General features: G+C 34.1%; 4 protein-coding genes across 5 annotated transcripts; all 4 read left to right on the top strand.

The window, feature by feature from the left end:
• LOC18599043 (transcription factor bHLH48) lies at positions 409-6,002 on the top strand. Of its 2 annotated transcripts, none has more exons than XM_007028840.2 (7): positions 409-1,209; positions 1,307-1,435; positions 1,544-1,609; positions 3,063-3,131; positions 3,761-3,832; positions 4,653-4,784; positions 5,541-5,925. In XM_007028840.2, the coding sequence occupies exons 1-7, from the start codon at positions 712-714 to the stop codon at positions 5,562-5,564; spliced, it is 990 nt and encodes a 329-aa protein (XP_007028902.2). In that variant the 5' UTR covers positions 409-711; the 3' UTR covers positions 5,565-5,925. The 2 variants fall into 2 exon arrangements, with proteins under 2 accessions (XP_007028902.2, XP_007028901.2); XM_007028839.2 differs by having other exon boundaries at positions 412-1,209; positions 4,653-4,860; positions 5,541-6,002.
• LOC18599042 (exo-poly-alpha-D-galacturonosidase) lies at positions 6,490-12,521 on the top strand. Its single transcript, XM_018121122.1, has 3 exons — positions 6,490-7,180; positions 11,452-11,783; positions 11,873-12,521. The coding sequence occupies exons 1-3, from the start codon at positions 6,615-6,617 to the stop codon at positions 12,358-12,360; spliced, it is 1,386 nt and encodes a 461-aa protein (XP_017976611.1). The 5' UTR covers positions 6,490-6,614; the 3' UTR covers positions 12,361-12,521.
• Positions 12,613-15,527, top strand: LOC18599041 (putative pentatricopeptide repeat-containing protein At3g13770, mitochondrial). The gene is made up of 2 exons (XM_018121115.1): positions 12,613-13,288; positions 13,969-15,527. Exons 1-2 carry the CDS (start codon positions 12,793-12,795, stop codon positions 15,411-15,413), a joined length of 1,941 nt encoding a protein of 646 aa, XP_017976604.1. The 5' UTR covers positions 12,613-12,792; the 3' UTR covers positions 15,414-15,527.
• LOC108662054 lies at positions 16,838-17,453 on the top strand. The gene has a single exon (XM_018121133.1). The coding sequence runs from the start codon at positions 16,911-16,913 to the stop codon at positions 17,220-17,222; it is 312 nt and encodes a 103-aa protein (XP_017976622.1). The 5' UTR covers positions 16,838-16,910; the 3' UTR covers positions 17,223-17,453.

Genomic DNA, 24,703 nt, shown 5'->3' with positions numbered 1-24,703 from the left:
GTTAATATCCTCACATGAACGTTAAACACACAAAAAGGAAAATCCCCAAAAAGTCAAAACCAATCAACCGAAACAATTAAAAAAAAAAAAAAGAAATCGCTGCCTTCATTTTTTAATTTTTTAATCTTCATTTATAATTATGTTAAGCTTAAGATCCCTCTTTCAAGGCGAACCCAAATCGGAACAAAATAATAAGAATAATAATAATAAAATGATAAACAAAAAGCCGGGTGGTGACTGGGGCCGTACCCAACCCAACCCAACCCAACCCAACCAACTTCTTTTCTCTTCCTAATCTCAACGAACTGTACAGTTGGAACTGTACAAGTTTAGCGTCAGACTGAGACCCTACTTTCTCTCTCTCTCTCTCTCTCTGTGTCTCTGCAAAATTACAAAAAAAATAAAAATAAAAATAAAAATTCCCTTTTTATTATTAAACCAGACAACCCCAGCAACGTTGCTTTCCCTATACTTCAAATGGCTGAGAAGTAATCTCTTTTGCCGAGCAGCAAACTCTCTCTCACAAGCATTGAACTCTTTTTTCTAAGCTTGACCTCCATTGAAGAAACAAACCAAAGTTTCTCTCAAAATTCAGGCTGTCAGACTCAAAATTGGGTTGAATTTAGCCAGAGACCACTTTTTAGTTTCACGAATTTTAACTGCGTATTTTTCAGAATTTCGAAATTGGCTAGTTTTCTTTTCTTTTTCTCCATGGAGCCAAAAGCAAGGACGACGGAAACCAGATCTAATGGAACGACGTCGGATGGGGACGAAGCAGTGGCGCTCGAATCGCTCCAATTTACAGACGAAATCCACCGTTTGATCTCGGCTCCGTCAACCGATAATGCGAGTTCCTTTACGGCTCTGCTTGAGCTCCCCGCCCCACAAGCTGTTGAGCTTCTTCACTCTCCTGAGTCGGCTAAGCTTATCGCGGCTCCGGCGCCCAACGTTGAAGATATCAAAGGCAGCTTTCATTTTCCTTCTAATACTAGTTTGATTGAACGAGCTGCGAGGTTCTCTGTGTTTGCTGGAGACAGTAACAACAACAATAACAAGACCGGCTCGGCTGAAACGACGTCGAACAACTCAAGCCAGAATCCCCAGAAGGAGGTGAAGAGTGAGCCGGCCGAGACCGAGTCATGTCAGCCATTAGTTTCTGATCCAACGGTGGAGAAGCGGAGTATCAAGAGAAAGGACCGAGAAAAGAAGGTGGAGGAGAAAAATTTACTTAGGGTTTCTGGGGTTTTCCATTTTTGGTATAATTGTGATTAATTAGCTGATTAAATTTGTTTTTGCGGATTTATAGGTTAAAGGGTCAACGAAGAAAAGCAAAACTGCGGCAAACGAGAGCTCAGAGGACGCGGAGAAGCTGCCTTACGTTCACGTTAGAGCTCGCCGGGGACAAGCAACGGATAGCCATAGCTTAGCAGAGAGAGTAATTTACTAATTTTCATGATTGACTCCTCAATTAGTGTGCTAATCACTTATTAGTATTTGTTAATTTGTTTGTTTTTATTTAAGCTAATTTTGGTGTTTCATACAGGCGAGGAGAGAGAAGATTAATGCACGAATGAAGCTACTACAGGAGTTGGTACCTGGATGCAATAAGGTCAGTTCAGTTGGATTAATTGGTTGATTAATGATTTGATGGTGATTTAAATTAAGAATATCTTTCTAAATGGGGTACAAAAAGTGTGTTTACATCTGTGGATTATTTTTGTTTAATAACGGCTTTGTCCCTGTCACCTTTTGCACAAAAGTGGATTACTTTTGTAAGAAGAAAAGTGCTGATCTGGTGTCCCAATGGCACTTTTGTAATTTTGATGCTTTAGCTGTTTTCCCTTCGTGGGGGGAGTTTGTTAGAAGTGCTTTTTGGGGTTAAGTTCGTCTTTTCAAATCGCAAGTACAATTTATTGCTGTTTTAGTGAAGGTAGTAAATTGTCAAGCTAGATTTTCTACTTTTTAACTTTCAACCAATTATAGCCTTTGATGTTTTTGATTTATCTACAGAACCGATAGTAATCGGTAATATTACAATTATAGCCTTTGACGACAGTGAAGGAAAACTTTAGTCTTGTGGAAATGCTAGCTGGACGTTACAAGGAAATACTTGGTAGAGATGTCTAGTTGCTTGTTAGATTGAATGTCTTTATTGGGTCCCATTTCATTGATGTACAACAGTTGCTAACTTCTCTTACAAGTTCGGCATCCATTCTTTTTGGGATAAGTAGAAAAAGGATGGCCAAAAGAAAATGCCTTTTATTGCCAAATGCCTGCCTAACTACATGGGGACTTGATGTGATAGTCCTTAGCAAATTTGTTTAGTTGAGCTCAAAACGTAACTTGATTTATGCGTTGACGTTTCACAAGATCTGAGTCATTTTCTGGTGCCTTTTCTTAATGAAATGACCGCAGTTCAGTGAAGACAGGATGAGCTAACCTGTGAATTACCTTCTTCTTCCTAGGACCACCGGCCATGATCTCCTTAAAATTTGAAAGGATGATAGATGCCTAATTGTTAGAAAAAAATATTGATATTAACTGCTTTCAATTCATTGATGCTTTTACCTTGCATCTTTTGGGAGACTGGACATCTACAGAAATCCAGCTAGCTTTAGACTTTTAATTGGGGGGGGGAACTTACTTTGGAACTTATATCATCCCTTATGAGGATACATGTTTGGGACATCTATCTGCATGCCATGGGTAGTTCCTTTGTTTCTTATGTCTGTTTCATGGTTCTTGATATGCAGCCAAGTAAGATCATTATGTGGCTATGTCGAAAGTTCAAGTCTTAATTTTCAAACAATCAAAATCTAGGTGGATACCCTTATATTAAACCTCAACCTTTATCTGTGTCCCATTCAGTTGACTTCTTGCTCTCTGGCCTGTTGCTTAGGCCATAGTTTCAAAAAGTACAATAAATGAAAAGTTCAAATGGCATTAGGTTCAAGAAGTTGGTTGCTCAGAAAGTCATTGTCATCTGAATTTCTTTATAGAATGCTTATGAATTCAAATAAATTGAAAACTTTTTGTGATCTGAAAAATGTCATGTGCTGCAGATTTCTGGTACAGCATTGGTGTTGGATGAAATCATCAATCATGTGCAGTCCCTACAACGCCAAGTAGAGGTGAGCATTGTGCATCTCAAGCATTAGTTTTGTTTTTCACAGATAACAGAACATTTCAACTTGTAAGAAATTTGGTTATGGAGAAAATTTATGAATTCAAGAAATGTGTTCTTAAGCATAGCAAGTGGACTATATGTTGTAGGGAGAGACACAGGACTTGGCCACTGAATGGCCTCCCTGTTGGAATTGCTACCCAAAATTTTCAAATGATTGTTGATCATATCAGTGTTCAAAATTGTCTTGATTTGTACCAAAACCACTTTCAAATTATCATTAGCTATCAAGACTGCCTGCGATTAATCATCTTAGATGTTTGCCGAAGTGTTTTAGGTGGGTTTCACCAATTTATAGGAGTCAACATTTCCTTCTCCCTTGCTTACTGCTATGAGAGTTTCTGTGTTCTGCAACTGTTACAAATTGATGGTTCTCTTGGTTCTTGTTGTGAACATCCTTTGCTTGCTGAATGGAATTGTTTGCATTGCCTCCCAACCATATAGGAAAACTTTGCAAAATTAAGCAAAGATCCCCATAGGCTGGCACGCCTTATTGTATGCTATGTGGTGTGGTTTTACTTTCATCATCTTCCATCCCCATGGTCTAATTCTGGTAACATGTTTCTTTGGTTGCAGTTCTTATCAATGAGACTTGCAGCTGTGAACCCAAGAATTGATTTCAACCTTGATAGTATATTCACAGCAGAAGTAAGTATTAGGCACCTTTAGTCTTGTATGTACGGTATAAAGTTGGGAATTGAAAGCTCTTTTGGTGATTCTCCCAGTTCATGCGACAAGTAGCTTTGTTTTTAGCCTTTTATAGTTTTGGCGGGAATTAAGCTACTGCTATACTCCTTCAGAGCACCTTTATGGCGGGAGTGTCTTGAAATTGTTTTAAGTCCATAATTGTTGTTTATGAACTTTTTCTATAGATTTGGTAAAGCCTAAATGGGTGTACACTTTATGGTATGCCTTCTTCATTTGGATTTCTACCCAGTATCCAAAAGGACTGCTCCTCATTAATATTTGGAGGGCAGTGGATCATGTCTGGACCACCATCTTCCATCTGCCTATTTATGCTTTCAACCATTTTTTAATGTGTGATTGGGAAAAATGGTTGCCAGTCAGCTGAATGTAAATGTAGTCATTTCAGTGGAACATCAGAATAGTGGGTCCATCTATGAAGGCCCATGATTGCAGGAAATTATTGAAATTCATGGGTCTTCAAACTAAATGCAATTCTGGTTAGCAGATTGTGTCGAATGAAAATGACTGAAATGGTGCTATTAAATTACCCTTTTGTTGTGTAATGACTACACTTTTGGCTTTTCATGTACATTGGTTATAAAGGCCATAAACTAATTGTATAATAGATTATGTTGGGTATACACATAAATATATGATGCCCTATTTACACAGTTTCCCATCAAGTTTCTCTTCTTAGGGCAAGACAATAGCTAATTTGCTATTGGTTTTAGTTACCTGAAAATTTCCACTAACATGTCTGATTATCTTTGAATACATGTAGAGTGGATCTCTAATGGACGGTAACTTCCCTAGCATGGTTATGCCTCTGATGTGGCCTGAGGTTCAAGTCAATGGAAACAGACAACAGTATCAACAGCAATGGCATTTTGATGCAATTCAGCAACCCATTTGGGTGAGAGAAGAAGTTTGCAATAATTATATTACTCCTGAGAACTCGCTTTTAAGTTATGACTCCTCGGCAAATTCAGGTAGATAAAACAGGCATATTTGCCTTCTAAATCGTAATTAGTAAATAGGCAAAAACACAAAATAACGTTTTGGATCACTGCTAACTTTCAACTTAAGAAAGAAACCGTAACGCTTGGGCAATACCCTTAGTTCAAATGGTCAGGGACAACCAACAAATTATTTAGTTCTGGCTTTTAGGCCGCTGTTGATAAATTTTCTCACAGATTCCATTCAGTCAACTCATTTCTATTTAATAAATTGATCAGAATTTTGGAGAAAGAATGGCATTGTAAATTGTGTTCAGTTCAAAGATTTTTGTTTATTTCTAGTTAAGAGCTGAGCTAAATGAATTTTGGTAATAGTTTAAGGTGTTGCAAATTATTTTCCGTTTAATGGCCAGCACAGGGTATTGTTATACTATTATGCTTGATAATCAGGGGGGGAGCAAGTGGGGAGGGGTGTCTAGGCAATGTATTGTATTTTAAACTTTATCCTAGATTACTTCATCTGTAGGGAACTTCATTCTTTGTTAGGAAATGATGCAAAAATCTTCTTTTCAGCTTTCAGATATTTGCTACATTAAACTTTTAGAGTTTGATATAAGCCAAACCTTTTTGATTCAAATATCTGGAGTTGTATCTTTCTTTTAATCCAAAGTAAATCGAGACCGAGACTAACTTCTATTGCAACTTTGGTGCAGCAACATTGCACTCGAATCAAGTGAAAATGGAGCTATGAAGCTATGAAGGCCGAAGAAGTTCCAATGGTTAGATTTATGCAAAAATTGTTCTAGTGGTAGCTAGTAATATTGTATATACCAAATATTAGAAATCAGCAAGAATTAGGAGAGAGGCCTCACCATTTATCTTTGGGTTTCCATGCGAGTCAGTTGGAAACCTTTGATTTCTCAGGACCGGAGACAAGAAATGTCAGTATGCTGTTATTAAATATCTCTTACTATATATACTAACTCAAGAGTCATTCAATCTAATACTTAGTTTGTAAGGTTGATTGACTTATATTGTAAAATCATAGAACGGACTATGATTAAACTATTAAGAATTCGGCTTCATTTTGTCATTAAATGGTGTCTTCTTCTTCTTCTTCTTTTAAGACATGAGAAACTTATATTGATTGTGATACCAATATTTATTCCTTTCCACCTTGACTTCATTTCAAGTGATCATGGATCCTCTATATTCTTATGTTGTAAAGTCACAATCTGCTATGTCTGTGGTTGAATCTTGCTGTGACTATGAATATGAGCTATCAAAAGGGTTCCACTGGCCCCTATTCTGTCCGATGCCGTATGTATCATTTTGATTAGAAGGTTGACATTCACACCTTCAATTCCAATGAATCAGTTCTCCTTCTCCAGCCGTGCTTTCATTATAATGAAAGAAATACAGAAAAGGCAGTCTGAAAACCATTGCCAATCCACTCATCATTGTGCTTTGATCTGTCGGGTTATCCCAGACAGAGAAAAGAAGAAAAGCAGAAAGCAACGAGTCACAATTAATGAATGGTGTCTAAATTAAATTAAACCCATTTATTTTTATGTCGTTGATATGTTCATTTGGCTTGGCCATTATTAATTTTATCTTGACTCTTCCTTGTTCTACACATGCCAATGACTAGAATATAATAATAGTACTGTGATATTTTAATTCTAGTTCCGTGTCAATATGGTGAAACCACTTGCACTAGATTTCAGCTTTACCAAACCCAAATTTCATATTATTTTCCGAATCAGTGCCGAAAGCAATCGAAAAACATGGGTGCTCATCCAATTCCCCAGCTAACAGTTGTCACTCTCATGTTCCTCCCCACCATCATCCAATCCCATCCTTCAACCTACTCCACCATCTCCGTCACAGACTTCGGCGCCACCGGAGACGGCAAACACTACGACACATCCGCCATCCAATCAGCCATCGACACCTGCCACAACTCCACCACCAAACCATGCTACGTAACCTTCCCACCAGGCACCTATCTAACAGCCACCGTCTTCCTCAAATCCAACGTCGTTTTGAACATTCCCAAAGGCTCTGCCATCTTGGGTGGGACCAAATTGGAAGACTACCCAAAAGCGTGGGATAGATGGTATGTGATATTGGCTGAGAATGCTAGCGATGTTGGGATAACGGGTGGAGGCGTGGTTGACGGGCAGGGATCGGAGTTCGTGGTGAAGTTCGATAAGAGGAAAAATGTGATGGTGAGTTGGAACCAGACAGGGGCTTGCTGGGGCGATGAGTGTCGGCCCAGGTTGGTTGGCTTCCTCGACTCGACCAATGTTAGAGTTTGGAATGTTACCCTCACGCAGCCGGCTTATTGGTGGTTAGTCTGTTTTCTTTTGCTTATTCCTTTCTATTTGCATTTCTGTCCACTTATATTTTTATTAAGGATGAAAACATATGAAAAAAATAGAAAAACTAAAATATACAAAGAGTATGAGCTTTCATTAATACATTAGTACAAATTAAAATTCGAATTCTTCCGTAAAAAAAAAAAATCATATCTCTTTTATCTTGTAGATAATTGTTTGTCATGACTAAAGTTCTAACAAGCAAAATGAACATGCCAAATTGGTGTCAATCGAAACTACATTAAACTTTTTCAAAATTGCTTGCTACTAAATAAATTAAGGGAGTGTATTTGATTAATTTGATTAAAAAATTCTCTGAATCTAATTTCTTGTAAAAAATTAATTGAATTGATCAAAATTTTGCTTTAATCAAATTTGTTGATTAATTGAATTAGATCGTTTAGTTCGGTTAATCTACGCATAAATTTTATGAATAATTCATGCATTTTTATTAAAAGTTGATTTTATGGATAACTAATAACAATGTTATAATTTTGCAATTAAATTTACTTTAGGAGTTTGTGTTGATGACATGACATGTCAATTTAATTTTTTTTAACCACGTGGCACACTTTAGTACAAAAAGGTTTTAATTTTAATAAAAAATATTAACATTAATCTTTTAAAATTCAAAAAAATATATATAAATTAGGATTTAATTAAAATAAAATAAAATATTCTTATATTGATATGTGCCACATAGGCACATAATTCATCTATCGTAGTTTACTAAAGTAAAATGTAAAACTTTAAAAGTGTGTTTGGTTCGCAGAAAAGAATAAAGTGGGAGTGAAATAGCTATTCTATAGGAATAAATAAAAGATAAATAGCTATTATGTAATTTTTATAATTTATAATTAAAATTTAAATCTTTTTATTTTAAAATCATATTATTTTTTATTTTTTTAATTTTAAATTTATTTTAATTTAGTGAGAGAAGCATAGAGATAGTTGAGTAGAGAGAAAGGGAAAGAAATTGTAAAAAGTAAATAAATTACATTTGAGATGGTAGGGTAATTCTTAAAATTGATAATCAGCATTTTTGTCTACTAATCTTTTTATTGCCTTTTGGAAGTCATTCCTTCCAACCAAAGAAGATGTTAAAGAAAGATTAGGAAACATGCTGTACATTATCAATTATTTTTAGGTCAAACTCTTAATAATAGTGTATAAAATGAAATTAACTAAAATTGAAATAAAAGATTAAAAAAGCAGGGATTACAAAATGCTATTATAATCAGATGCGGTATCTTTCAAACCCAATTAAATTTCCATTCTTATGATGCGTTTATATATGTGTCAGAAGCATGTTGGCTCCGAAGCTTATCCTTTGCCATTTTTCCTTCACATAATTTCGTTCTTCATTTGATGGATACTGGCTATCCAGGACCGACACACTCCATGTGAGGCTTTTATATAGTTGCTCCATGTGTTTTTTTTAATAGAGATGTAGTTTGGTCATTGCATTTTAGCTTATCCTCACGAAAGGACCACTGTTTAACGGAAGGCGACTGCTGAATTTTCCGCTTTTTGCTTGTCTGGATGGCAACTTGACTTTGGACTTTCTTGGCATCAATGCTAAACGTTTCTGGTTCTCCTTTCTTATGGGTGGACCATTTTCTATTACATTGCACCCTTTTTGTTAGTGTACTACTAGTATTTTTGTCGATAATTTGTCTGATATTTATTATCCCACACTTTTTTTTGAATAGACATATTGTCAGAATTAGTATATATAGTTCCAAGTTACAAACAATGATTTAAAGGGTGGCTACTGGCTGGCATAGGACTAAGATTTGTTGCTGGTATCCATGTGTTAGTTAATTGTTTGATTAGATAATCTGATACCATGTGTTTCTAGAGTTAATTTGATTTGTTTTGATGATAGAAAAGATTAATTGAATATTCATTGATCAAAATGAACATAAAAGTAGATTTTGAATTGGAATTGTAAGGAACTAATTGTTGCAGGTAATGTTAGATTTGACAACTAATGCAGGTTTTATGTTTAGAATTATTTCCATTAATTGCTTGATAGGGTGTTGTTATTTAATATTTAGCCATTTAAAAAGGACAGCAATTAATAAAACCAGACAATTGCTGTTAAAAAGGGTTTGGATGAAATAATCAAGAAATAAGGTTGTTAGATATTTGACTCAGATTTTAATAGAAAATTGGTTTGAATTCCAACAGAATTCTATTGATTGAAAATTATTTAGTAATTAAGTTTACGAAATTAATAAGATTTTATGACTATAAAGTGGGTTTTAACTTTTAGAATTATGAGAGTGATCTCTATATGAGAGATGAGTTTTTTGAGGGTTTCACAAAATTGAAAGAATATGAGAATGAGTGGAAAAAAATTCCGAGTTACATGGGATAAAGGATATTTCATGAGTTTAAACATTAGGGAGCATGGAAACTGGATTTGTTTCAGAACTCGGGTTTAATGTTTTATTTTAGGTATTTATATTCTTTGTAATCTCTACGTTTCGTGGATGTAAGCAATGAATGTTGAACCACATTAAATAGTCTCTTGTGAGTTGATCACGATGTTGAATGCGTTTTCACTTGAAAATCTCAACAAGTGATATCAAAAATATGGTTGAAGAATTATTATGATATGATCATGAAAAACGAGTAGTGATGTAGGGATGATGATTCGGTGTTGGGGGATTTGTTGCTAACGGTTGTGCTGGTTAGATCAAAGACATGCAAGAGGAGTTTTGTCAAAACAAAATGACAATGGCAAGTGGAATAATTCTCAATTGTTTCAGTGGAACTACAACAAATTTCTGATTCTGTGTGAGAATTTATGTTGTTAAAAATTTGAAAGCAACAAGTGCAAATCATGAGTAAATAGGAATAGAGCACACGGAATACTTTAGAAATTTCTCACTACTCTAGAGGTATTGATAATTTTTTTATGATATTATACTCTTACTCAGGGTGAGTAGTACTCAATTTTTGGATGGTGTTACATGTTTCAAAAATATGTGGAGTGTAATATTGGTTTGCCAAGAAAATCACATTTGGCAAGATGATCTTGATGAGAAGAAGGGTTTGGTGGTTTACTTTCTTGGAGATTAGCAAAAGAAAAGAAAAGACCTCAATAGTGCTAGTTAATATAATCTCTGGAGCCCTTCAAAAAAAAAAAATAGTCTCTGGATGCAGATCAAACTAAGAGACGGTTCTTGTTGAGAGATGTTAGATTGAGGTTCATCTCTGAGGTCAACAAGGTTGAAGATGGCTTAGTGGCTATACATGGGTGTTGATCGTTTTATGCTAGTGAGATGGAGTTAGCATAAATTCTATGATGTGTAGTGGGGTTTTTACAAGGCCGATGTTTTTAGCGAAATTTGTGTTAAGTTGAAAATTTGTTATATATTTATCAAATTCTAATTGAGAATCAGTTTGAATTCTAGTGGATTTTTATTGGTTGAAAATGATTTGATGATTAAGTTTATTCAAGGGATAAATATACTTAATAATCAAAAGTTATTAGTGATCAAGTAACAAGACTCTATAAATATGAGGTGGGCCATAACATTTATAATTATGACAATGATGTAATTTTTATTTGATAGGTGGATTTTCTGTGAGAGTTTCACAGAGACAGTTTTAGGGATGTGAAGAAGAGTGGAGAAAACATTGGGTTATATGGGATAAAAGGGTATTTCATGAGTTTAAACACTCAGAAATATGAAAATTGGGTTTGTTTTTGGGCTCAGGTTTAGTGTTTCTTCTTGGGTATTTGTACTTTTTTTAAACTTTATGTTTATAGTGAATTCAGCTCTCTCGTCTGGAATGTAGACAATGAGTGTCAAGCCACGTTAAATACTATGATTTATTTTCGTGTTGATCTTGACTTTGAATATGTTTTTGCTTGAAGTACCAACAAAAGTCACTACATTTATTTCCTTTGAAGTATAGGGATTGGTTTAAACTAAAATTTTCATTCTGAACAGAAAGGGAACCACATTGGTTGGTTAAAATGGTTTAAGCCCAGAATTCAGTTGGATTTTCTGTGGATTTCTGGCAAATGTTTTCTAGTCATTGAGTGAATTAGCTAGTGGAGTACATAGAGCTATAGACTCTCTTTACTGTCCTTCAATCATGCTAGTCTTCAATCCATTTAAATTTGTTATATAAAGCAACTAACTTGATCAATTGTGTTGGTCTATCTCTTCCCGTGCCTTCAACTTATCCTTGTATTCTGATGAAGAATTTGGATACATTGCAGCTTGCACATAGTTCGATGTGAAAACACATCAATTCATGATGTTTCAATATATGGAGATTTTTATACGCCTAACAATGATGGGATAGACATAGAGGATTCAAACAATACACTGATTACAAGATGCCACATCGATACAGGAGATGACGCTCTATGCCCGAAGACATACACTTCCCCTCTTCATAACTTAACAGCCACAAACTGCTGGATTCGAACAAAATCTTCAGCAATCAAACTTGGAAGTGCTAGTTGGTTTGAGTTCAAGAATTTGGTCTTTGACAACATTACTATTGTAGATTCTCACAGAGGGCTTGGATTTCAGATACGTGATGGAGGTAACGTTATCGGGTTTGACACAAGGCTTACTTAGTGAAACATTTTTGGTTTATGGTTTCCTCAATGACTTGGGTTTTATCTTCTGCAGGAAATGTAAGCGACATTACTGTCTCGAATATAAACATCAGCACAAGATACTATGATCCGTCATGGTGGGGGAGGGCTGAACCAATTTATGTGACAACCTGCCCGCGAGACTCAAATTCAGCAGAGGGTTCAATCTCTAATGTAAACTTCATAAACATCACTGCGAATTCTGAAAATGGGATCTTCTTATCAGGCTCTAAAGGTGGACTGCTAAGGAATTTGAGATTCATTAACATGAATCTAACCTACAAACGATGGACAAATTATGTTGGCGGGTTGGTTGACTATAGGCCTGGATGTCAGGGACTTGTGAATCACAGCGCAGCTGGTATTATCATGGAACATATTGATGGTTTGGATGTTGAGAATGTAAATATGAGATGGTTCGATGGACGAACAGTGCAATGGGATAATCCTCTGGACTTCACCCCTTCAACGGTGAATAATATTTCTTTGCTTAATTTCCATTCGGGTTTCTACAGTCAGTGACAGGAAGGTTGGAGGAGAATTCCTTTTGCCAAGTCATTCTTGCTGGAAATAAGATACGAATTCATGATCTTTACACGAAACATGTGTGGACACTATCATTTAAGGATTAGTTTTGTTTGTAAACTCTTTTAATTATAACAAAAAAAGAAATTATTGATTCACACTTCCAGTTGGCTGCTTTATGTCAAAGAAAGATTCAACAAATTCCACTGAAACATCCACAAAATAGTTATCTCCGAGGCTACTTGCCTGCCTGGGAAATTGGTGTTTTAATTCTTAGAAGTCCATAAACTTGTATACCATTTTGTGCTACGAAATCAATTTACCTTAATCAGCAGGGGTAATAGTTAGTGTAACTCTCGACCAAAGAAAAAACAGACAGGTTATATAAACGTCAGTAAAAAGCTTACTAACATACCATAGTTTTGGAAGATGAAGTTACTTAAAAAAATCAACTGCTTTTTCCACTCCTACCCCAAAAAACCATCATTTTCAGTTCTATTCAACTCCTTTATCGTCCGCCAACTAACTCTCACTACCTTCCCGCCAGACCCACACATTCTTTTAACTACTTTATGCTCCAACGGTCACCTGAAAGAAGCTTTGCTAGAAATGGCGGTTCAAGGCCTTGAAATGAGGTTTGAAAGCTACGATATGCTATTAAACGCTTGTATAAACAAAAGGAGGTTCAGAGAAGGCCAAAGGGTTCATGCCCATATGATCAAAACTCGATATTTGCCGCCTGTTTACCTCAGAACTAGGCTCATCATTTTTTATGGTAAATGTGATTGCTTGACGGAGGCGAGGCATGTGCTCGATGAAATGCCCGAGAGGAATGTGGTTTCTTGGACTGCTATGATTTCTGCTTATTCTCAAAGAGGGCTTGCCTCCGAAGCGTTGAATCTTTTTGTTCAGATGTTAAGATCAGGTATTTGCTGAAAACTTGTTTGTATAGAATTTTTGCTACACGTGAGTCAGAATAACTTGCATTTTTCGTTTTTGTTTCTTTTTAGGTTGCACTAAGTTTGCTACTTTGCTAATTCTTCTAGATTTTAGGAAACTGGGTATTCATGATTTAGACTTGGTTTGCAAAATGGAACTAATGGAACAACTTGAGCTATAAAGCTGGCAATGTGTAATATAAGATCACATCAATGGTGTTTGGAAATTCATTTTATTCTACAGTCTTTGGACCCTTTCTCTGGTTGTTTAAAAATTTGGGTTATAGGAGATATCTTCAGTAGTCCCTAAAACCTTTGTAGCATGAAATATCAACCTCTGGAGAACCACATGGTCTATTAGGAACTGACAGTATTGTCAATGGAAATATGCTTCAAATGTTTTAAGAAACAGGGTCGTTCCAAAAGTTAAGAAAAAAATTCAAATGTCTTATTTGTTGTTGGTTTCTAAAGCACCTTCTTATTTTGGACAATTTAGAAATTATCCCAATTTGACTTGAAGATAGGTAGTGGTTTAGACTCAAGCTAATTTTTAATTTCTGTTATGTGGTGCGGTTTAGCGTTTTTAAACTACTGGGCATTAAAATGGATTGGCAACTTACCTTTGAGTTAATTTCTTGTTACTCATGATAACAATACATTGCTGCAGATACAGAACCAAATGAATTCACTTTTGCCACTGTACTTACCTCTTGTACGGGTACTTTTGGTTTTGAGCTGGGAAGGCAAATCCACTCCTTTGTAATCAAGAGAACTCTCGATACCCATATATATGTGGGGAGCTCACTTCTTGACATGTATGCCAAAGCTGGTAGAATTCATGAAGCTCGAGAGATTTTTAACTGCCTGCCAGAAAGGGATGTTGTTTCATGCACTGCCATCATTTCAGGGTACGCTCAATTAGGATTAGATGCGGATGCATTAGAGTTATTCCGAAGATTGAATTTAGAAGGAATGAGTGCAAATTATGTTACTTATGCGAGTTTTCTAACTGCATTATCTGGGCTTGCAGCATTAGATCTTGGTAAGCAAGTTCACAACCATGTCCTGCGATGTCAACTTCCCTTCTATGTGGTGCTTCAGAATTCTTTGATTGATATGTACTCGAAGTGTGGGAACCTCATTTACTCAAGACGGATATTCGATAACATGCCTGAGAGAACTGTTATCTCATGGAATGCAATGCTTGTGGGGTATAGCAAACATGGGATGGGAAGAGAGGTTGTGGAGCTTTACAGATTGATGAGAAATGAAAATAAAGTCAAACCTGACAGTGTCACTCTGTTGGGTGTTTTGTCTGGTTGCAGCCATGGAGGGATGGAAGATGTGGGATTGCAAATCTTTGATGAGATGGTGAACGGGAAAGATGGGGTCGAGCCTGACATTGAACACTATGGGTGTGTTGTTGATTTGCTTGGGCGTGCTGGTCGAGTAGAAGAAGCTTTTGAATTTATAAAAAAGATGCCTTTTGAACCAACTGCAGCTTTATGGGGTTCACTTCTAGGTGCTTGTAGGGTTCACTCAAACATTGACATTGGTGAATTTGTAGGCCGGCGTCTGCTTGAAATTGAGCCTGAGAATGCTGGGAACTATGTTATTCTTTCTAACTTATTTGCCTCTGCAGGGAGATGGGAAGATGTAAGAATGGTGAGGGATTTGATGATGGAGAAAGCTGTGAAAAAGGATCCAGGAAGAAGCTGGATTGAGCTTGACCAAACCCTTCATTCTTTCCATGCAAGTGATCGTTCCCATCCAAGAAGGGAAGAGGTGCTTGTAAAGCTGAAAGAGTTATCAACAAAGCTGAAGGAAGCTGGCTATGTTCCTGATTTGAGTTGTGTTCTACATGATGTGGATGAAGAGCAGAAGGAGAAGATACTCCTAGGCCACAGTGAGAAATTGGCTTTGACATTTGGGCTGATGGCTACCTCTGATGGAGTCCCACTCCGAGTGATTAAAAACCTCCGGATTTGTGTTGATTGCCATAATTTTTCCAAGTTTGTTTCAAAGATTTATACGAGACAAGTGTCTTTGAGGGATAAGAACCGGTTCCACCATATACATGGGGGAGTTTGTTCCTGTGGAGACTACTGGTGAGGTGAAGACCAAAGCTTTGGAAGGTTTAGAGCAGGAAATACACTTTGGGCCAATTCATAGTTCACTAGAGCTGTCCTTGTCTGCTACTTCTTACCTTTAAGACCAATACTCTTTGCTGTAAATATTGTAATTTTTACATTAAAATTTCATTCTTTTAATAATAAAAATAATATATATAATTTTTAATGTAAATAGATAATTACTTACATTAATTAATAATTAAGTTAAATTAAAGTTTATTTAGTTACATGCTTTATACAATATATTTCAGCAAGAGTAGCATTTAATCTATGTTTTTTTTTTTTTTTTCTTTTAGACATTTGCATTCATTGTATATATTTTCTTTTAGCTTGATTTCTAGTAATATGTAATTAAAAATAACAATAAATATAAAAACTTTTTATCAAAATAAATTTGTAATCTAACAAATAATTCATATCGATTTGATTATTATACTTATATAAATAAGTAGGGTGATAATTAACTTTATAGATCATGATAATCGATCTTTATTATATTTTTATGCAAAACGCTAAAAGTTAATAAATTTCAGATCTAGAATGTATCTTTTTTATATAAAAATCAATGAATTATCTATTAAAATTTAGCAATAAATGATGAGATCCATAAATAATTTAAAGAACAATTAAAACTAAAAGAAAGTAAACTAGAGTAACAATTGTTAGTTTGTTTCTGGGTGTATTAATTGCTTAGTTTGCTTCATTTTAATTTCTTATATCACCCGCATGTTAAAAGAGTTATTTGGTCATGAATCTATATTTATGTTATAATATAATACATGGTATCAAAATACGGATGTCGAAAATCATTTTGATTGATGGAAATGGTCATGCTTATTCATAATATTTCTAAGTTACTAAATATTTTTTATTATTAATATTAGTAAAATTTATCGAATTTGTAAGCATATAAAAATTATGTTAATTGCATTGAATAACTTTCCTTTATAAATACTAATAAGATTTATCCAATTTGAAATAAGAATTTTAATTGTGTTGAATGAATTTTAGTAAAAATTTTTTTATTAATGCTACTAGTATTGAATAATTTATAAATTAATATTTTACGCTTTAAAATATTTTTTTTAATTATATATATAATTATTATTTAAAAAAAAGTCATGTGCAAATGCAATACACTTGACAATTAAGTATTAATTATTACAAAAAATGGGGTATGCACTTGATTCAATTTAAATTCGTTTTTTAAAGGTTAATGAACCGAGGAGGCAAGGACAAGTAACTTGCAACTGGAATAGGCCCAAATTTGAAAACTACCTGAAACCCGACCAAACAAGCCCAATTGCCACCAGAGAACGTTGTCGTGGAACGAGAAAAAGGCCCAAACCAAACGACGTCGTGCAAGACCAATTCCACTGTGTGATGAAGTTCTTCTACTGGCCAAACAAGCCCCCCTAACACTTTCGAGTCTCCAAATACCCTCATCCTCACCCTTCAGGCTTCAGCCATCACTACGATGGCATTGACCACCATGCTCCGCCAACGCCTCTTATCCCGGTCCTTCTCGAGCCACGCTGGTCCAAGCCGCTGGACGACGCCGGGCCACCAGGAGCGACCCAATGGTTACCTCTTCAACAGGACACCACCACCTCCAGGCCAATCCCGCAAATGGGAAGATTGGGAGTTACCTTGCTACATCACGAGCTTCCTTACCATCGTCATCCTTGGCGTGGGCCTCAACGCCAAACCCGATCTTACTATCGAGACCTGGGCCCACCAAAAAGCCCTCGAAAAACTCGCCGCCGAGTCGTCTTCTTCTTCTGACTGAGATTTTGGGGGCCAAACTTCATCTGGGTCTGTTGGGTACGGATCTGTGGGAACTTTTTGGATTCTGTGTTGTTGATAAAATGTGTAGTTCAAATAAAAAGAATTTGTAGTTGTTAAAGTTTATGGGTTTTGAATTGGATTTATGCTTTCGATGATGATGATAAAGTCATTGGCTTATTTGGGATCACAATCTAATATTTACTTATTGAGTTTTTAATGGGATTTTAGTTTAGTTTGCTTAACCAATTGTTTTATGTTCAGAAGAATTTGAAAATGGATTGAGGGTAATTGGCCTTGTATTAATATGCCAATGCCCTTATGAGTATCCTTTTATGGAGTAGCTTAGAAAAATATGTAGTTATTTTAGTGTTTTTGTTAGTAGTTCTTTTGGTAGGTTCTAGGAAAATATCAGCGCATAAGGAGGTTTTTAGAGCATGAATAATCCACATTCGACTAGTGTTAGCATGTGGAGAAAACGATTGTGTGAACTCCATGAGAGATTGAGGATGGTAACCTCCACAGAAGGATAGTATAGGAAAGAAAGGAGTTATGAGTTGGTAACTTGCTACTGTGCGATGGCGTATGTTAAGATGTTTCTGTTTGGCAGATTGAGATAGTATGTAAATTGTTTTTTCTGTGGTTTTTATGAATGAAGTTTATGTCAGAAAGAAGGGAAAAAAGAATGATTCATGTTAGTGTTGTTTTATATGAAGGCCTATGCATCAGTGTTGAGCATTTAATAGTTAGTATCATGATTGCAATTTAGTTGCAGAAGGACTGTATGATATTATTTGATAAAGTTGTGATTAAGAATATGAGAGCCGGAATGTTATTAGTCAACTACTATTTCTTGAATACAATCTTTTCTTGCCAGTTTTTTTTTTCCTTTCCAAAATGCTTATCATCTTGACACCATTTTTTCAGTAAGAAAAAGCTACGACACCTTGAACTGCAGTCTCATCTTTGCCAATGGATCTTTTCATTTGTTCAAGATTCATCTTTTAGGCTAAAACATTTTCTCCTTTACCATCTGATTGTAAAAATAGATGCATTAGTGTCTGAGATTTGATAGTCAATACCATGGTTGGAAGTCTGTTCCAGAGGAAATACTATTTTACTTGATAGAGTTGTGATTGAGGATAAGGGAACAGGGAATGTTGAGTTGTTGTATCATAATAGGCTTGGGCATGATCCATGGAATTTTTCCGAATAAACCTTGCCAGTGTGGTTAAGTTTCATCTTATAACCACAGTTGCCAGCTGGTTTATTTTTTCAAATAAATCTTTTTTCATTTGCCCATCTGGTTTTAGAAAATTACAGATTTAACTAGTACAGTTTCAAGTCTGTTACAGTGGAGAGGATTATAATTTACAGAGTTGATCAAGGATGTGGTATTGGTGATGGGAAATATCAAGTGGCACTTCATAAATACCTGTTTTTGCCAATTTATCTTATGGTCCTGCAATCATGGTATTTTCTTAATATTTAATCACATAGCTTAGCTTTTACTTACTGTTGTTGATACCAATTCTTACTGCAGTTGTCATTGGGACCTCTTCTTGCTTAAGATCATTAGGGCATATTTTTTATTTATGAATTCTCCCCATCAGAAGTATTATCGTTGTTTATGTTGTTTGCAACATCAACCAAACATTTGTGCCTTAAGTTATTTTACTGCAGGTAAGTCAATACTACTTGAGAACTCTGGCCCTCTGTCCATCTGTTAAATTGACCATCTCCATCTTCCTCACTATCCCCTTTCTCCTTCCCCTGTCTTTCTTTTTCCCCCTCGAAATAAGTAAAATGGGCCTACCCATCTCTTTTCTCTTTGTTCGTGGTCGCGTTCACACAGCCCTGTATATCCTAGATTTCTTCCGCTGTGGATGATGCAAATTTCTAGACAGTCTGTTGTCCTCTGTGGAGGCATCTTGAAAAGTTCTGTTTATTTCAATGAGTCTTCCTGCATTTTGGATGTTATTCTGCACCTATAGATCATACATGTAGTGAGCATAATAATGTCTATGGGAAGTTTGGGATAGTGGAAGGCAAGTTGATTTGCTGGATTTTGAATGCTGTTGATAAAGCAACCTCAGTATTAGTTGTAGTTGGTTAAAGGAGTAGGTACTTCCTCTGCAGAAAAATGCTTGTTATATAGTCTTTGTTTTGGTGCTGAACTATCATCCTACAATGTTTCTATTATTTTGTTCATTTGATAGAAAACTTATCGTTCTGTTCATATTGTGTGATGTTTTAATGTAAAATTGGACTGAGCTTAAATTAAGGAATTCAAGAGAAACAAAGAGGGGAAGGAGAGGAATGTAGGAAAAAGTGCAAGTAGAGGGTAAGATTTCTTTTGTTTGGATTGCCTTCCCTCTTGCGTATTCAAAGAGTATTAGGTGATGTGATCTGGCAAAGACATAGTAGCAACGTACCTATGCCTTTAAAACTAAACCATCTAGTATAACTCTTGTATTTGTGACACTGAGGAAGGACAAGAAGTGTGCATGGTGTCACTTCATTAGCAAAGTAAATTGAGACTATTATAACGAATCAAACCATTGGGCATTGCGCACGTGAACTTCGAATCTTAACGCTTTGTAGCCCTTGTAGCAAGCTTTGCACAATGATTGAACTTCTTCGTGTAAGCCCTGACTATCATAGCTAAGCATGTTTACCATTAGAAGGAAAGTTCATAGAACTAATAAGGGACGAGGAGAAGAGGAAGAAGAAAAACAATCCAAAATGATGGGAGGGGTGGGGTGGAAAAAATAGGAAGGAAATTATTTTTCTAGGTGCTTAACCAGAGAGGAAAAAAAAATTAGAGATTATCATTTTGTATATTATCCATAAAATCTAATTATTCCAAATTGAGAAAGGTTAGAGAGAAAATGTGAGTCCAAGTATTACATATTTACAAGATTATTCATCATATTTTAAATAAACTCTTTTTTATCTTAAGTTAAGGATATACCGATAAAACAATTTAATTTTCTATTTCCAACTCTATGTAGCAAGTCCATTATGTAAATACAAGCATAATAAATTGGGTCATCCGAGAATGAGCAAGTGCTGTTTGCCAAGCCCAAAAATTGGTTGATCCAAGAAATTCCTCCGTGCCATGCCATCACAATTTCAAAGCATAAGGAAAATTGTTCTGTTTTCCATAGTGATAATGGGTTTTGTTAATCACAGTTGAGTATAAAAAAAGGGTTATAATTGTGTCGGTGGGATCTCCCACCGTCTAATTGTCATTGGATTAGCTAGATGTAAAGCAAGTATGAATAGTTTCAAGCATTGGACTAATTAAGTCCAACATCTCACTTTTTAAAAATGCTACTTGGTTTAATATAATAGTAGTAATAAAGATATAATGTTGATTAAGGATGTCATAATAATTTGATGTCATGTGTGTATAAGGGTGGACCAATAGAATCTTTTTCATCTTTTAAAGTTTTAAACATGTCATGTACCCTTTGCCCCTAAACCATTTGTTAATTGTGATTATACATAAACTTTAAAATTCTTTTCAAGATTGCATGCTTTTTATCCAAGTGTCATAAAGATGTAGCTTTTGCCACTGGGGCAGCTTCAAAAAGCCATTCTTCATTTGCAATTCGATCCATGCTTAGTTTATGAATGTGTTGTTGCGTTTGGCCTTTGGGTCGCATGCAATATTTGAATGTCGGTGCTGCAATTTGATTTACAAGACATGTCTTTGTGGGTTTATGTCCATTTTCAATTTGCTATTATTAGATCTAAAACGTGTTCCAAAGCATGTCGTTTCACTGGCACGGGAAGGGCAAACACAATTCTTGATGCTTAACTCCCGAGGGATATTTCGTACCTGGGAAATAATGTATAATGTGAAGGGTAAAGTTACCTTATAATGTTTGATGAGAAAAAAAATTAATATAATGTAACATTATATTACTTTTTTATATTTTATCAATTACAATCAAATCAAGTAACAAAAGTCAAGAAAGTAAAGTAAAATAGTTTATGAATTTTTAGCCATTAATTTTGAATTTAAATAGTAGAAAAATAAAAAATATTAAAATTGAAATTAAATTTATAATTTACAATCAAATTTAGAAACTTATTAAAATTGTTGAGCCTACTTGGTACTCAAATTATTCAACTAATTGATGGGAGTAGGATAGAGTCCAATACCAAGCAAAATAATACACAATGCCATCTCTAATTCTAACTAACTTTATTAGAATTAAAAAATTGAGGAAAGAAATAGTAAGATTATACAAACTGATTGCTTCTTTTTGATAAAAATGTTTGGGGCATGAAAGACCGACGGGCATGGAAGAGTAGTTAGTGATGCTAATATTGGGACATGCACCAGCAATATTTTAAATGACAATTAATAAAGGAATAAATAAATTAAGACAAAAATCTTTTGCAGGATCCACATCCATTTAGCACAGACCAGGGCCCAGTACACAACCGACAACAACCTGGAATTATCTTTAGCTGGTTCCATTAAATTAACGTACTTAATCATTCATTGTATAACATTTATATTAATTAAGTATATAATTTTATTTTCAATTCTTGAGAGAAGCATTAAAAGAAATTTATAAAACAGTTGCATCATTTCATTCATTTAAAATCAAAATCATTTTAATTTTTATGTGACACACATCATCAACCATCTCACATTTTTCACAAAATATCCCTTCCTAAACCCAAAAACCCAATATCAAATTAAAACAAAAACAAAAAGCATAAATTTTTTGAGTAAAATACCTCATCTTTTAAAATTTCAATCGAAATTTCAAACGAATTTATTAGTTTTCGAAATGAACGTTCTATTTTAAAAAAATATCTTCTGTTAGATAAACAAGTCTAACCATTAGTCAGTTATTAATATTTTTGTTAGTTTGATAACGTAAAAATATTAAAAAAATAATTTTATTTTTTATTAATTTTAAAAATTATTATTATATAATTTTTATTAATTTAATAAAAAAACAAAGAGAGTACGGGTCAATACTCTCCACTGTTAATAATTTTTTAAATTAATAAAAAAATGATATTTTAATATTTTTTTTATATCTATTGTTAATGATATTTATATTTTTTGAATAAATTATTTATTTTAAAAATTAATAAATTTGTATGTAATTATAATTAAAAATTTGAAGGTGAAAGTATGGTGGTGAAAGTGGGGTGCATGAAGACAAGATTTGAGAGCGTCTTGAAGAGTCAGTCAATTCAGGAGAAGAAAATGTCAATGTCGGTGGTGGGCATAAAAATAGTGCATCACCTCTCATGTGGCTAAACCGTGCTATCCCATAATCCAAGTTTCCATCACCTCCACTGACCCACTCTCACTCTTGATTCTTCTTCATATTATTGTAGATTGGCCCATGTGGGGTTCTACTTTGACCTTAACAGATCACAAGATGGACCAATTCATCCAATTTCGCTTAGCTTAGAGGCAGAAAATGATAGGAATCTGTTTCTTTTCATTATGGTTGGCAGATTCATTTTGTAATTAATTTTGATCTCAAGATAGCTAGCTTTTCTGAGTTCTAACAAAGATTACATCTCTTTATGCAAACCCCATTTATTGATATACGAGTAGTTAGAAACTCCTTAAAGGGAAGTGAACTTGTTTGTGTAAAAGAGGACTTCCAAGATTGAAGTAAAGATTACATGAAAATTTTCTTTGAGTAAATCAGGTAAACCAGGACAATGCTATGCTGCTCGAAATCCAAAAGTGTCTAGATATTTTTATCAACTTAAAAAGTAAAAAGATTATATCTGTTCAGTTTTAAAAGTATTTATGTGTCAAGTTGGGAAAAATTCAATCAACAATTTAAAAATTTAGACTTGAGTCTTAATTTTACTGGACTTATTTATTTAAAAAAATTAATGTCTTTTAAAATTAAAATTTAATTATAATATATTATTGAGCATTTCTTATAATATAATTGCCACAAAAATAGAAATGTATCGAATATATACAAGGAAAAGAGAAAATGACAAAAAATAAAGAAGAAATATTGCACCCAGTTCAAATCTCTCTGGCATTTGAAGATTCATATGTCTTCACATACATTTATAAAGAGTCGATTACGTCCCGTAACAGTTTAGACTTTGTTTCTTCAGCATTTGGACAAACAATTATTCAACAACAGTCTTTTTGACCTTTTTCTATTATGAAGAAGGCAACAGTTTTTTTTCAAATGCAAACCAAAAATAGAGTAGCCGACTGCCATTGTAAGTTCTCATATCATATGACTACAATCTTTTTACATTAAAAGAATTAATAGAAATACACACTTACAAAGTTGTACAAAAATTATATTGTATATTGTTAATATCGAATGCTTTTGAAACTTATGCCTTATCCCTCTTTATATTTAATTCTTCTCTTCAATTTTTTTAGTCTTCTTTTTTTCCTTTCTTCTTTTCTTCATTAGAGAAGTCATGGTTTATTTTTCAATCTTTTTGATAATTGAAATTTTTATTTAAAAAAGAAGAAGAAGAAGTGTACTACAAGAAAAATATTTTATAAATTATGAATGTAATTATATAAATTAAAACTATGAAATGTAATCAAAATTTTTAATTTAATAATACAAATTAATAATTAAGATTATTAATTAATTTTGATAAATGTAACTTAATTACTTTGTAGTATATTAATGACATAATTATTTACATAAAGTCATAATTAACACCATTAAATAATTAATTAATTAACCTTTTTAATTAATTAAATACTTAGATAATTTTTTTAGTGATTACTCAAATTATTACATAAACACTAAGTAATTATATTAATTACTTAATAAATTAGTCATTTAAGTATATAAAATAAAACTATGAAATGTAATAATAAATTTTCAATTTAATTATATAAATTAATAACTAATATTTTTAATTATTTATTTAATGGTAACTGAATTACTTAGTGTTGTATTAATGATGGAATTATTTATATAACGTCATCGTTAATATTGTCTTGTGGTTGTGGTTTCATACTCGATTGTTACGATTGTGTGATGTTCAGTTTTCACGCTTGAAGCATAAGTTTTTTACAAAATATATTGTGTATTTTATTGTCCACACTATTCGAACAATTGACTCAAATCTCACTTGTTCAATAGGAAAAAAAGAACAACCTTATAAAGTAAAACATTTAATAATACCGTATTATTGAAATATTTGTAAAGTAAGCAAATTAAAATTAGTTTTGTCTAAAATAACAAATCACATGCTTGGATGGATGTGAATGCAAAGTGGTTGGCCAAAATTAGGACACAAAAAATTACCAAAAGTCCAGATATGTGGAGGAATAATCATTGTGCATATGAATGACTTGCAACCTACGAAAATCAAGAAATTCAAATGAATAATATTGTGACATCTCTTGTATTCTGATCTTACGTTTACCTGCTCGGGGACCAGTCAACCTATCTCAACTTTGTATTAAAATAGATAGAGAAATGAAATATACTC

The sequence above is a fragment of the Theobroma cacao genome, chromosome 5 (assembly GCF_000208745.1).
Source record: "Theobroma cacao cultivar B97-61/B2 chromosome 5, Criollo_cocoa_genome_V2, whole genome shotgun sequence".
In the NCBI taxonomy this organism is placed as follows: domain Eukaryota; kingdom Viridiplantae; phylum Streptophyta; class Magnoliopsida; order Malvales; family Malvaceae; genus Theobroma; species Theobroma cacao.
This window is presented reverse-complemented; position numbering and strand designations above follow the sequence as displayed.